This window comes from Chaetodon auriga, chromosome 15 (genome assembly GCF_051107435.1).
Source record: "Chaetodon auriga isolate fChaAug3 chromosome 15, fChaAug3.hap1, whole genome shotgun sequence".
Classification (NCBI taxonomy): Eukaryota; Metazoa; Chordata; class Actinopteri; order Chaetodontiformes; family Chaetodontidae; genus Chaetodon; species Chaetodon auriga.
The window spans coordinates 1,718,318-1,731,527 of record NC_135088.1 but is presented as its reverse complement, the minus strand read 5'-3'; the positions used below and the strand labels follow the sequence as shown (position 1 = coordinate 1,731,527).

The following is a 13,210-nucleotide window of genomic DNA, read 5'->3' as shown; positions in this document are numbered from 1 at the left end:
ACTATAATCATACTTATCACGACACATGCGAAGTGAAGAAGGGAAATAATGGATCAAACTTGTACACTGTCGCTGTAAACATTACTACCGTAAAACGATCCTAGTAGTGTCGTAAAAAATGAAACATGGCGACTGCAATGACAGGACGTGGTAAGAGAATGCAGTCTAACTATAATTTTGCCATTATATGATATAAATTCTGTCTCTGACAATGTTTTGACGGATTCATGTTTTTTTCAGGTGTCGCTTTTATTAGGAATATATCTGGGGTGTTGCACTCAAGGTAAGTACATCGATGTGAGTGTCTCAGCTAATGCTATCACTGCCTCTGTAGAAGGACAAATGTCTGTGGTCTGGTTTCCAGTACCCCATCGATCATCATATCACCGTGCAAACCACTTCATTGTAAATAAGTTCAAAAACGATCTTTTTGAAATGTAACATTACGAAGTAGCGATACAAAGCTAACGTTACACTGTGACGTTTGCTGTGAATGCTGTCGTTTTCTAATGTAAACGTATGCGTTTGCTCTTTCTGACCTAAATAATGCTAACTTGTTCTATCAAAATGTAAAACGTGCATTTATCCGTCCTTCATATTATAACATAGAACTTAGAGTGCATAGTGAGTACATATATGATTGTACCTGCTGTACAGTGATTCAAGGCAGAAGCCCATTTTATTGGTTGATCTGTTGATAATGTGTGTGTGAGTGTCTGAGCTGGTGTGGCGCACGCATGCGATGAACTGAGTTTTTTCCTCTTCCCTAAATGTCTATCCAGGTTACAAGCTCTGGGTGGTGGTTCTCCGCAGCTCTCATGTTTCCACACCAGCACTTCACTGGAATCAAAGAAGTGGGAGAGGAAGAACCGGAAGATGTATCCACCTCAGCTACCAGATGAGCCCCGCCGACCAGCTGTGAGTCTTTCTGCTTCTGTATATAATGAAGTGATCATTTCCAAATCACTTAAACAGCGCAGAAGTTGACTGTTGTTACTGCAAACATGTGAACACCCTGGTGTTTCTTTTCTGTAGGAGGTCCACCACTGCAGGAGGCAGATTAAGTACAGCAAAGACAAGATGTGGTACCTGGCCAAACTGGTGAGACCTACAGCACGCATGCTCATCCTCACTATCATAACTTCAAGCAGCTGAATCAGATCAAGCAGTAAATCATGTCTGTCCTCTTTCTCTCACTTCTGTCAAATGCTTGAAGCTGATGCTTGTTTCAAAGGTGCTTGTTGAACAACTGAGTGGAAAGTTAGAGATTTGTGGCTGAGGTGATGAGTCTACCAGGGATGCTTTTTGTTTGTTTGTTTGTTTGTTGTCTCTGTGGGTGTCAAAGTGCCAGTCACATCATGTGAGGTAGCACCTCTGTTACTTTGACATGCTGCCTTGTGGATGAATCATACACAAACACGCCAAGTCGCCTAATCATAGACGATATAATTTCCTCATATTTGAACAATCCCCAGACAGGACGTGCCATTAAGAAAAAAAACACTCCAAAGTGACTGCACACTTTTCCATTAACTCCATTAAAATCCTCGAGTCCTTATTAGTTTAAGTATACGGCACACAGCATTTTTCTTGTTTCTTGTTCAGCGTTGACTTAAGCCTGGTGCTGCAGTGAATCAGAATCAGAATCAGAATATCTTTATTGGTCCCCCGAAGGGGAAATTTCATTTCAGTTACATCCCGTCCAAGAAATGTAAAGAAGACAGTGACACATAACAGGGGGAGGACAGGAGCGGGAGAACTGTGGGTCGCCACACGAGCAGCACCTCGTTTATTTAGATAAGAAAAACGGAGAACAAGAGGGAGGAAGAGAGGGAAAAAAAGCAATTCCCAATCTAGGCTCCTGTGGGGGGGGGGGGGGGGGGCAGTGTGGGATTAGGAAAAAAACACCTCGGCACATAAGCAGTATAATAAGACATTACAACAAAACGTGGGAGCCACGATGGCATTGAGTTGGAGAATGTGTGCGTGTCATATGTGTCTTCGTGTGTGTGTATGTGTAAGCCCATATACTTCATCTCCACTCAGTTTCAACCCATTGTCTCTGCCATCTGATAACTGATGACGAAGACACCGCCGTAGCCGTGGAGACGACCTCGAAGAGTTCTGATCCAGAAACAAAGTTCACTGGAGTAGAAGGGTGGTGGTGGGGGGGGGGGTTGGGCTGGAGCATCTTGTCTGCATAACATCCAGGAGAGTGGAGAGATACCGGCCTTCAGAAGGCCGGCTATCTCAGGGAGCCAATGAAGATAACAATTGTTTTGGGTCGGGCCGACACTGCAATTTTCCGTCTGCCGTTGAGTCTCTCTGAGTCTCCCGGTGGCTTTGTTTCAAATATATCCAAATTCGGTGGTCAATTTCAGCCGAGCCGAGCTGACAACTTCTCCAAGTTGGCATCCATCCTGTGAAGGAGTTCAGGAATCGCGTCCAGCCTGCGATTTTGATCAAGAATCACCTCCTGCTTGCGACTGAGCTCACTTATCGCTTCAGTCTGAGTGTTAACAGCTCTGCTCATTCCCTCAGTCATGGCGGGCAGCTTCTCAATTGCCAAAAGTGCTGCCAACATCTTCCGAACTTTGCGATAGATCAGGAAGCTGCTAACTCCAAACAGCAGAAAGCCTGTTATCATAATTCCAATTATGTAGACGTCTTCAACATCCTCAACGGAAAGGGCTGACAGGCACACGACCCTCCACTTCTCCCAGGAGTCCATCGTGTATCCGGCTGCAAACGTTCCGTCAGGGCAGGCGGGCTCTCCGTCACCCAGTCTCTTTGTCGAGAAAATTTGGTCGATTGCGTTGAGAGACCAGCTGACCAAACCCATGATTTTAGGTTTCAGAGAGAAATGCAGAAAGAGGCTCCGATAGATCAGACAGAGACATCACAAGACGAAGAGTAGCAGCAGGGCAGATAAGGGCAGGGAGGGAGCGAGAGAAAAAGCGTCCGCCTCCGTTGAGAGCCAGAAAAGAGAGAAAAAGCCGCCTCCTCGAGCAGCACAACACCCTGCTGTCCGAACAACTGCAGACAAAACGTTAAACTGTTGTTTCATCTCACTGTTCTCCTTCACAGATCAGAGGGATGAGCATTGATGAGGCTATTGCACAGCTGGAGTTCAACAACAAGAAAGGAGCGCAGGTCATGAAAGAGGTTTGAGGCTGCATGTTCACCCCCGGCTTCCCATTTTCACTTCTCGTGTTCTATTCCTTCTGCTGTTCTTGTATTTTCACATTAGCCCCCTCACATTTACGTATGTGCAGATGTTATAGCTCTGTGTTTGTTTTCCTGCTCAGGTTCTTCTGGAAGCTCAGGATATGGCCGTCAGAACTCACAACGTAGAGTATAAATCCAACCTGTATGTCGGTAAGTGTCTGCAGCACTTCCTGGTTTCACTGTGTAAATAACTGCAGCTGGAGGGCTAAGTATTAAAAACCAGTTGAGTCTGCTCTGTAAGTGTCAGTTTTGTGGTAGCTAATGTGAGTCATGCTTTCTGCAAAATGTACTGAGTATTATTCATTATTTTTATTATTGATTTATTTATTGAGTAGCCTCTGTGAAGTCCTCTCAACTTTCAAGAAAAAATAGAAAGACAAGCCTGAAAACAAAACCTTGTTGGTGGAGGTAATAAAACTGATGTTTTGAAAGATTTAGACTTGCAAATTGAAAAACTTCTGCTTGCCAGAACTCCTCTAAAATATCATCTTAGTCATCACATGTCATCAGCTATTGTGCCAAAAGCAAGACAATAAATTTCAGAGTCGGGAAATGACCTTCAGTAGGAGGGGAAGCAGGTGATGAATATTTTTTTTAAAGCAGATTTTTTATTTTTTTTTTTGGGTTCAGATGCTCTGCGGAGTGAGTAATTTATGTGCAGTTGCAGACGTTATTACAGATAAGCCTAAACTCAGCCCAATCTTTGTTATTTTGACCAGTTTTCATTCAAAGTCACCTCTACAAATTAAATGAGTTATTCTGTACCTTATCTCTCTCTCGGTTTATCTCGTCCCCTCTTTATTCACACACTGTCTCCTCCCCTCTCCCCTCGTGCAGCTGAGTCCTACTCCGGCAAAGGGCAGTACCTGAAGCGGATCCGTTACCACGGCCGCGGGATGTTTGGCATCATGGACAAAGTTCACTGTCACTACTTCGTCAAGCTGGTGGAGGGCCAGCCGCCAAAAGTAGAGAAGAAGACGAGCTTTGACCAGGCCAAAGAGTACGTCCAGAGCCTCAAGAACCGAACCGTCATCCACAGCCTGTAGGCCGTCTGATGGGCTCGTGTTTCACATGTACCTTCTACTGTATGTCTGTGTGTCTGTGGACATTTGTAAATAAACAAAAGAGTGAATTGGTAATGAGACCACATCGTGTTGCTTGTGTTTGAAATTTCTTATAATAATTACTTAATACTCAAAATAATATTGACTGCAGCCAGCGATGTAGCTTTAAATATAGTTATGACTAATGTTCAAGAACGGGTAGTTACTTATATCATGTTCTAGAGCAAACGGCATAATCAAATGTTATCTCATGTAGAAATGACACAGAATTAGGTTTTAAAAAGGTGAGTAAACTCCATGTCTCACACACACTAACTCAGTTTGCTTCAGCCTCATCTCCATCAGGTGTTTGGTGCAGTAGTTGGAAGATCATAGAATTTAGTAAGACGCTTGCAGGAACACAGCATCAACTCTTGGAAACTCTTGGACCTTTAAGTCTTAGGATGCATTTCACAGAATCTTGTCCAATCAGGTAAGAGATCTTTTCTGCTTTGGTCACCATTAATTAGTTTTGCAGGTTTGTCTGTGCTGATTCCCAGAAATTCAGTGGATACTGAAAGGAGGTAGTTAAATATTGAAGAATGCAAAGAAACATGACCTCAAGGAAGGATAGGTATAAATTACAGACTGCAGCAGGAACACATGCTGTACATTTTACTTATATGAATAATGTGATTCTGTAACAGCGCCCTTCCACCAATTACAGTGATTAAAAAAGCAGAGAAAACAGAGTGCGCTGTTGACTTGGGCCCATATTCATAAAACTATAATTACACTTAAGAATGTCCCAAAGAGCCAACTTGATTTAAAAATGTTCTCTGAGTGAGCAACAAGACACTTTCACCAAGTGATTCATACAGCACAGCATGATTGATCATATACAGTATATGGTCAAGGCAGCAGTAGCCAATCAGACACAAGGATTCACCTTACATTGTTCATTCTCTCTCTCTAAAAAAAAAGTCCTCACTCGGTGATATTCAGCAAAGTCAAACATTATTTTGAGTTTATTTTTAGAAAAGTCTTTTGTGTGTGTGTGTACACTAATTAACTCCTAAATAACTCCAGCAGCAATGAAAAAAAATGAAACTGACAACCATTTCATACATTTATAATTCATAAATATAGAAATAGAAAGAACAGAAACAAAAAGTAAAGCAAGCTGGAGCAGAGGAAAGTGAGCTGCTGGTAGAGGAGGCACAGTACATCATAGAAAACATCAATATAAACAATCAATACCCGCTTTATTCTTTTGTTTGCACCCCTGCCAATGTGCATTTGGAGATAACAGTTTACAAGAAAGCAGCAGCTGCAAATAGAGCCCTGAAACTACCCCATTCTGAATTCTATGTATTACTTCAGAAAACGTATTGTTTATAATGACCAAGGTTGTATTGTGAAGTCATTCCAAGGCATATCTCAGAGGGTGCGTCTATACTGCAGCATATCAAGGACCCCGACGGGCTACATAACCAATTGAAGACAACTCTGGAGCTCTCTGGAAAGTTTGTGAGTGGGAGTAGAAGTGATCGAAGGAGTTTACTTTTATCTTTCATTCAATTCCAAAATGTCAGTTTTATCAGTTTGATGAATAGCGGCTGGTGCAAACCACAATAAACACCTGGCATCAAAATTGTAGTTTGCACCTGGTTTGGGGGGGGGTGGCACTTTCTCTACTGTCGTGGTGGGAAATGAGTTGGTCTGTATTTTTATTACAGGGGTGTAGTACCAATGCTTTAAATCTGAGATGCATAATAAAACAATTTGAATCTTAACCAGGACTTTTTAAACGCATCACGACCTTCTCCACGCTGATGTCCCACCACATGCAGCAGGTGCCCCCTTTTTTTGGCCCCGGTCCCCCAGACAGCCTGCGTCTGCCCGTGCTCTAGTGCACCTCTCCTCCCGCTGCAGCACACAACAAGTCACCAAAACCCCAAACAGGCTTAGGCGAGGAAAAACATCCTTCTGCAGCTCAGGAAAATATCAGTGTTTTTCTGATGCGCGGCCACATGAAAACAGAGCTTTAAGTGTGTGTGTCTGTCAGACTGTGACGGCTTCACCGTGATGGGTCTGCCAGTCGTGTTGGGGTGACAGCAGCCACCGCAACTCCTCCCCTGTGTGCAGACCTGTCAGCTTCACTGTTCTTCATCCCCTCACTTCGACCACAGCTCTGTGAGAAAGTGGCCTGCAGACATCCTCAGAACCGCCTCAGTGCCTTTATAAAACACAGGAAACGATAAGCTGGAAGTGATTGGCTTCGCCAGGAGGCTTCAGCCTGGCGGAAAGAGGAAGAACTTATGTTTTTAAAATGAGGTTTCATATGCAACAGCAGCCTCCTTTAAAATTACTTTTTTTTTTTCTGGATGTAAAATCAGATTCAACAGTAATTTTGTTAACGTTCATCTATACATCACAGTATCATTTGAATACTGAAGGACAGACATGCAAATTGGTTATTCATTAAATTTATTACTTCCTCATGCTTCGTGTTGTCCTTGCTTCCTTATCTGAAAAACTCCTGCAGAATGTAATTATGTCTTGTCTTTCATGCCCCCATCTGTTTGTTATTTGCATTCTCTTTTGGATTTCTGTCTTTTAGTCATCATTATTATCTGTTATTCTGCTAATAAATTGAATTTAGAGGGAAAGAAAACATCCTTAGAAGAACAAACTGAGGAGGAGACATGAAGAGACGTGTCCTCTTTGGGAATTTGTATTTTCTAAAGGTCACATGTCTCCGTGTTGTCGAGGCCCACAGCTTTGGTCTCCTCTGTTCCTAATTGGCCTTTAGTTTCCTGTTCCTGATGCGAGTGATCCAGCTCGTGTATCTGCCTGTCACCACATCCCTCCAAAGCCCTTGTCAGCTCTGAGCAGCTTTGAGTGCGTTTTCAAATAAAATGCCATCTGCTGGCCCCAATTTCAGCAGACAAGTGCCCTCAATCTCAGGTTGGAGGCCGGCGCGGTCCCACAGCACAAAGCAGCACCGACTTCTGAAAAGAGCAAAAGGCTTCATCTTTTTTCTTCTTCCTCTCTCTTCCAGAAACTTTCACTACCTGACTGTCTCTTTTTATACCTAATCTCCCTCCACCTGTATGAGCACAAAGAGAAAACATTCACTGGACTGTTCATTATTGGCTAAAAGAGCCATAGATGCAGATTTTTTGCCCTAAAATATTTAATTCTTCATTAAGAGACACATATTCACCATTAGGTAGTTGCTCATTAGCATTCAAATTAGTGGCATACTGGCTATTTATTAGTCATCATAAAGCACTTATTGATGCCTCATTCCTCATGACAATATGATTACTGCTTATTGATAGTAAATAAGGAAAATGTTGTACATTAATTACAATCTTAAAAAGCTAACCATTAATAATTGTCACCCCTAACCCCCAGAACAAGCCATAAATAAGTGCTTTATAATGACAAATGAAGGGTCAATATGCTGCTCATATGCATGTTATACGCATGTTTGTTCATGTTCCTTTAAATACACTGAGACTAATTGGATGATTGAATGGATCCATGAATTCAGTAAACTGAGCAATGATGCATTCAATGGCATTGAGAAAAGTGCCCCGAACCACAGAAAACAACAAAATACCGCGCTGACTTTTATTTTCCACAAACCGCCTTCCTTCTCTCCAACTGTAATTATGCAAAGCAACAAACATGCACGCACAGATGCGACTTGTGTAATGTCTTCACCAATTAGTCTGCACCGTACAGATGACTGCCTCCACCCGGCAGCTACGGACACACAGACACACTGAGAGCGAAGTGGAAAATGTTTGGCAAAGCTTCGGCCAGTAAACCTGAGAGACTCGTGGTCCATCTGGGCTTTCTGTCGGATAAGAGCATGTTTCTGTGAGTCATGTTGGTGAAGCGGCAATACTGCTGATTAATGGATGTGTAAATATTGTGTGTTGGTGTGTCTGTGCACGAGAGGGAGAGCGAACAACCCCTGGAGAGACTGAGTAGTTTATCACTTAGTTCTTGTCCTGTACATTATTGATGACCTTTCATGAAACTACAGTGAAGTATAGTCAGTTGTAAAGTCAATCTGCACTTTTAGCTGTGGCACCGCACTATCAAAATGCTGAATGGTAAAAGATTTCATTATTTGACACTTCGTTTTTTGACAAAAACACTAACCCGAGGTCCACTTCTTATGTTTTTAACAGACTTTCAGCTGTGTCATACAGCCTTCATCAGCAGACTGTTTGCTCAGCCTCCATGCAGATCAAAAAGCCAGTGAGGATACTCTGAGTTAGGGTCAAAATACCATTTCGAAGATAAGAATCAGCTTTTATGCCAATTCAGAACTGTTAATTATAACAGCTATTGAGCAAGTTTACATAACAGCAGACCCATCTCCATGAAAACCAAGCAAATTCCACCTGAAAACTGTGTGATGCAGCTGAAAGCAAGCAGACCTTGAGTTGGGACTGTTTTGTCAAACTGCTGTTTCTGAGGGCGAGAATGAACTTCCATACTTTCTTTTTGTTTTATGCTCTCATATCATGTTTGTCCTGCAGCTGTTGTTTATACTAAAGCCTGTACTACTGCAAGATTTCCCCACGAGGAGAAGTGTTTTTAATGAGATGTAAGTGTTATATATGGCAAACAATATTATAGCAATCCTCAAAAAAATCCTTATATGATCTCGAGACAGACCATTTCCAGAGTCCAGAAGTCTTTTGCCAACAGTCACTGGTGCGGTGTAACATTTATTTTCCTCCATTGTGGTTTTTGTAAGAAGTCACATAAATAGATAATCAAAAATGAGAAACTGAGCTACTACTCAGCTCTGCTGCCCCCCACCTCCCCTCTGCAGGGACACCACAGCGGAGTTCAGTGCTTACATGAAATTAATTATGTATTGTCTCATCCCAAGCATGAGCTCATCAGGCAGCAAGACAAGAAAACGTGCCACCAGCGCAGAGAGGAAAGATTCAAATAGTCTGGACTTTATTATTCATGACGGGTGAAATTGTGCATTGAAAATATTCTGTACACAAGTGTATGCCGGCACACACACATACACACACCTGGCTGAAAGAATGGGATGTCATGATGCTTCCTTTCATTTGTTTTTAATGTCGGTTGTCGGTCAGCGTGCCGGGCGGCCAAGCGGAGGCTCAGATTGAGAAACAAATAGAAATCAGAAGCCAGTTGAGTGGGGAGTGCCTCAGGGTGTATTCATTTCCTTTTAACTTTTCCATTTCTCTCTCTCTCCCTGTCTCTCTGTGGCAGCGGTGTGCAGAGAACGACATCCGCAAAATGGTGTTAGCTCCCAAATGAAATCTTCAGCACAAACACCTCAGAGCAGGCTGCCTGCTGGCTCACGCTGGATGCTTTGCCCTTGAGAAACAAATCCAGACATGAAACACTTTGTTAGCTCTCTGGACAGCCTCCAATAAAGCCACATTCACCTCTTTTTCCCGAAAAAGCTCACAGTCTTTATCTCTCTGACAGGGACGCATCTGTTTTTTAAAAGAAAAGAGAGGAAGGAAGTAGCAGAAACAAAAGTACTTGTCTGTTCTTGTTGCAGTTCAATATTTTAGTTGAATTGTTGTTGGGAAATAAGAGTTTCCAATAACAGCAGTTTTAACTACTCACATTCTCCAACACAAGTGTTACTCCACCTAAACTTTTGTGACCTTTCAGATATTTTGCGTAGGCTTGAGAGGTGGCTGTAAAAGGTGAACAGTTTCCCACTTGATAATAGTGACTTTTGCCACCTCAAATTCAGGTCAGCTCCTGCCTCTTGTCTGGGCTGCAGTGGCAGTAGGCTAAAGGCTTCCGTATGAATGACCACAGTGGAGGACGGACAAAAAGCTTGTTGTCATAGAAAGAAGTGAGAAACTATGAATCACAGAAATTTTGAGAACCAGACACACTTTAGGACAGTCTCTTCTCGAAGGCTTGTTTGACACAGACCCCCAATTCTACTGTTGTTTCAGATGCTTTTAGATGATCCAACAAGTGTGTTGTTATAAACGTAAGGAGCTTTCGAGCAAGGCGTCTTTGTGCCTGGCCACATCCTCCAGCTCCTCCTGTGAAAATGTCATCTGGGCTTCCTGTCAGATAAGAGACAGAAATGGCCAAGGGAACACTTTGGGATTCCAGGTGCTGAATACATCTCCAGAGTGTTCTGGGTCTTCCTTGTAGTCTCCTCCAGGCTGGATTCATCCTCAATACCTCCTGAGGGTACCTTAACCACCTCAACTGGCTTATTCTGAGCTTCTTCTGCATGTCCAAGCTTCTCACCTTGTCAATGGACTCAATTTTCAGTCCTGGTTTGCAGATTTAACTCAAGGAACAAGTATAATTCCTGAAGGAAGACAACATTGAAATGCTTCATGTTTCATGTATGTTTATTTGAACACAGACAAAGCACGAAGAACATTAATCTTATATAAGCCAGGAGAGATGTAACGCACAGAGTTTTGGCACATTGCTCTTTTCTGCTCACATTCCCTGGGTGGGTCGGGAGAATAGCTGAGCTGGAGAGGCCGAACAGCAGACCGAGGTTTAAAACCTCAAACCTTTGTCTAAGAACATGCATGGGTGCTATTCCACAGCTCCTGCAGAGAGGAAGCAAGAGAAAACAAGGCCAAGCACACTCAGATGAAGTTCAGAGAGGAGATACATGAGAATTCAAACGATGAAGCTTTATTGATCACTGCTGGGAAATTAAATCACATGTCGAGTTGACAGGATTTAGGGATGGAAGCCAGGTGAGAAGTGACGCTCGGGGTGACAGTTGTGATCATGAAGAGATGGAGGTGATAAAAATTCAATCCTCTTTTTGTTTGTAATGTAAAATCCATTCATATCCTTCTGGATCCACGCTGTCAGGGTTCACACACGAATGTTACACGATATTCAAAGTGGAAAACGTTGATATAACTGACAATTAGTCATTTTTGTGTTATCTGTGATTTCCATCAAGGTTTTGATGTAAATGCATGGTGATGTGAGTACCCCCGCATTTTAGCTGCACTGGGTGTCACTGTTGCATCACGTCTGAATGCTCCCGCTCCACATTGCATTTCAGAGGCTTCAGCAGCAGCAGTCGCAGCTCAAAGCCAGAGCATCACGATTCACAGGACACACAGGACGGCTTCCCTTAACATGTCTGCAGACTCCAACACATCCCATTTGCAACCTGAGACCAAGAGACTCAGAAACCAATCTGACACAGTCCTGCCGGGTATGTGCACTGCATGTCTTTCAATTCATCAAGACGAATTTCAATATTTCAATTTGTCACGCATGCTGCAGCTGTCAGCACAGACTCGTGCAGTGCAGGGACGATGTGCAGCAGGCTGAGAAAAAGACTGCTATTAAAGACTGCTTCAGTAAAATTGACTTTCTGTAATTCTGATATTGTGTGTGCATTCCAATATTTCATTACAGCTGTACAATAGTTAATCAAATGTCCAGGCGCACAGCCCTGAATGACAAGCACCACTGCATTTGCATTGATGCCAAAACCCCACAGTGAGTCCTCTCCACACAAATCCACTGAAAGCTGAGTCAAAGTAAAGCACATTCTGCAAAGTGACAAAGGCACAAAGTCTAAAATATAAGACAGACAAACAAATCTGAAGCAGCTGTCCCACCCGACCTCCACCAGCATCCCTTCCCAGTGTTGAGTTTTCTGCCATATTGTGAGGGTGGTGTGCTCAAAACGTACGTTTGTGGTTGTAGTTAATCTCTGGTGCTCTTGAAGAAAAAGAATCCTAATCTTAAAATGCATGCAAAAGGCATGAACTGTGAACTAATAAAACTTTTTTTTTTTTGTTACTATATCATCACCGTTGTGTTTGAAGCTCAAGTTCTGTTATATTTCATGATTACTGGTGCCCATACTGTCAGTGGCAGTGTTTTAACAAGGTAAGGGGCCGTGGACGTGCCTGTGGACATGAAGAGGGCAGTGAATTTGACTGTGCAACTTAAGGACTTCGTTCATTTTATTCAGGAACTAAATATGGGCAGGGTCCAGCCACACTCCTCTCATTATTTTCATGCAAAGCACAAAAAAGCCTCAGCATGGATGAGGTGCTGTTGTTGTACCCCAATTCTTTACCACACAGCAAACAGAGATCAGATCAGAATGTTTCCACGCGGGGAAACTTTCTCTTTCTCACAGGCTCCATCAAAGTAAACAGCAGCAGAACTAAACGCACCTCTGTGTCACACACAAACCAACAAACCGCCAACACTGACCCTCGAAGTGTGAGCGGATCCATTGCGGTATATGTATGTTCAAAAATCACGCCGACAGTCGAACCAATTCCTGAACCAGCGAGGCTTCGAACGTCATCAGTGACGTCACTCGCCGTTAACGACACGAGCGTCGATACGCGCTTCACTAACACTTCCGGGATTTGTCGACACACAAAGCGTCGGCACGGTACGACCCATCACTACGATATACTGTTATGATACACTGTAATGTTATATACACATAATACACTAAACAGAAATATGAATTTTATTTATATGAATGAATACATGAACGTAAATGCACCAATGAAGATGAATTGATTTATTTTACTTGGCGGTCATTCCCATGGCTGCACTGTTGCAGGACAGTCTTGAATACATTAGAAATTGCTAAAATTACCTAGAATATATCTGCTTAACAGTCTCTGACCAGCAGGGGGGGCTTATGTGCACATGAAGCCTCGGGAAAGGAACCTTTTGTCAACCATTTGGCTGGAAGGCCTCAAGAAGTTTCATCTCGCCATCACGAGTATATCCTCAGCATAATCCACAATTAGGTGAAAGGGGATCATTTGAGGCTGCACATCCACTCTACATACAGTAACAAGAGCATTTTTCAGGTTATTTTCAAACCATTCTTGTCTTTAATTGATTGCGGGTAGTAGAGAAGAACA

The 13,210-nt window shown here is 42.8% G+C and overlaps 1 protein-coding gene across 1 annotated transcript; it reads left to right on the top strand.

Moving 5' to 3' along the window:
- Positions 1-111: 111 nt before the first annotated feature.
- mrpl22 (mitochondrial ribosomal protein L22) lies at positions 112-4,372 on the top strand. The gene is made up of 7 exons (XM_076750636.1): positions 112-150; positions 241-283; positions 783-918; positions 1,036-1,101; positions 3,088-3,165; positions 3,309-3,378; positions 4,066-4,372. The coding sequence occupies exons 1-7, from the start codon at positions 126-128 to the stop codon at positions 4,272-4,274; spliced, it is 627 nt and encodes a 208-aa protein (XP_076606751.1). The 5' UTR covers positions 112-125; the 3' UTR covers positions 4,275-4,372.
- The last annotated feature ends 8,838 nt before the right edge of the window (positions 4,373-13,210 follow it).

What these genes read in the sequence shown, in the direction of transcription:
- mrpl22 (XM_076750636.1), top strand. Translation starts at nt 126, where the DNA reads ATGGCGACTGCAATGACAGGACGTG. An exon ending in TCTGGGGTGTTGCACTCAAG is followed by an intron (nt 284 to 782) that starts GTAAGTACATCG and finishes ATGTCTATCCAG; the next exon opens with GTTACAAGCTCTGGGTGGTG. An exon ending in TAAATCCAACCTGTATGTCG is followed by an intron (nt 3,379 to 4,065) that starts GTAAGTGTCTGC and finishes CCCCTCGTGCAG; the next exon opens with CTGAGTCCTACTCCGGCAAA.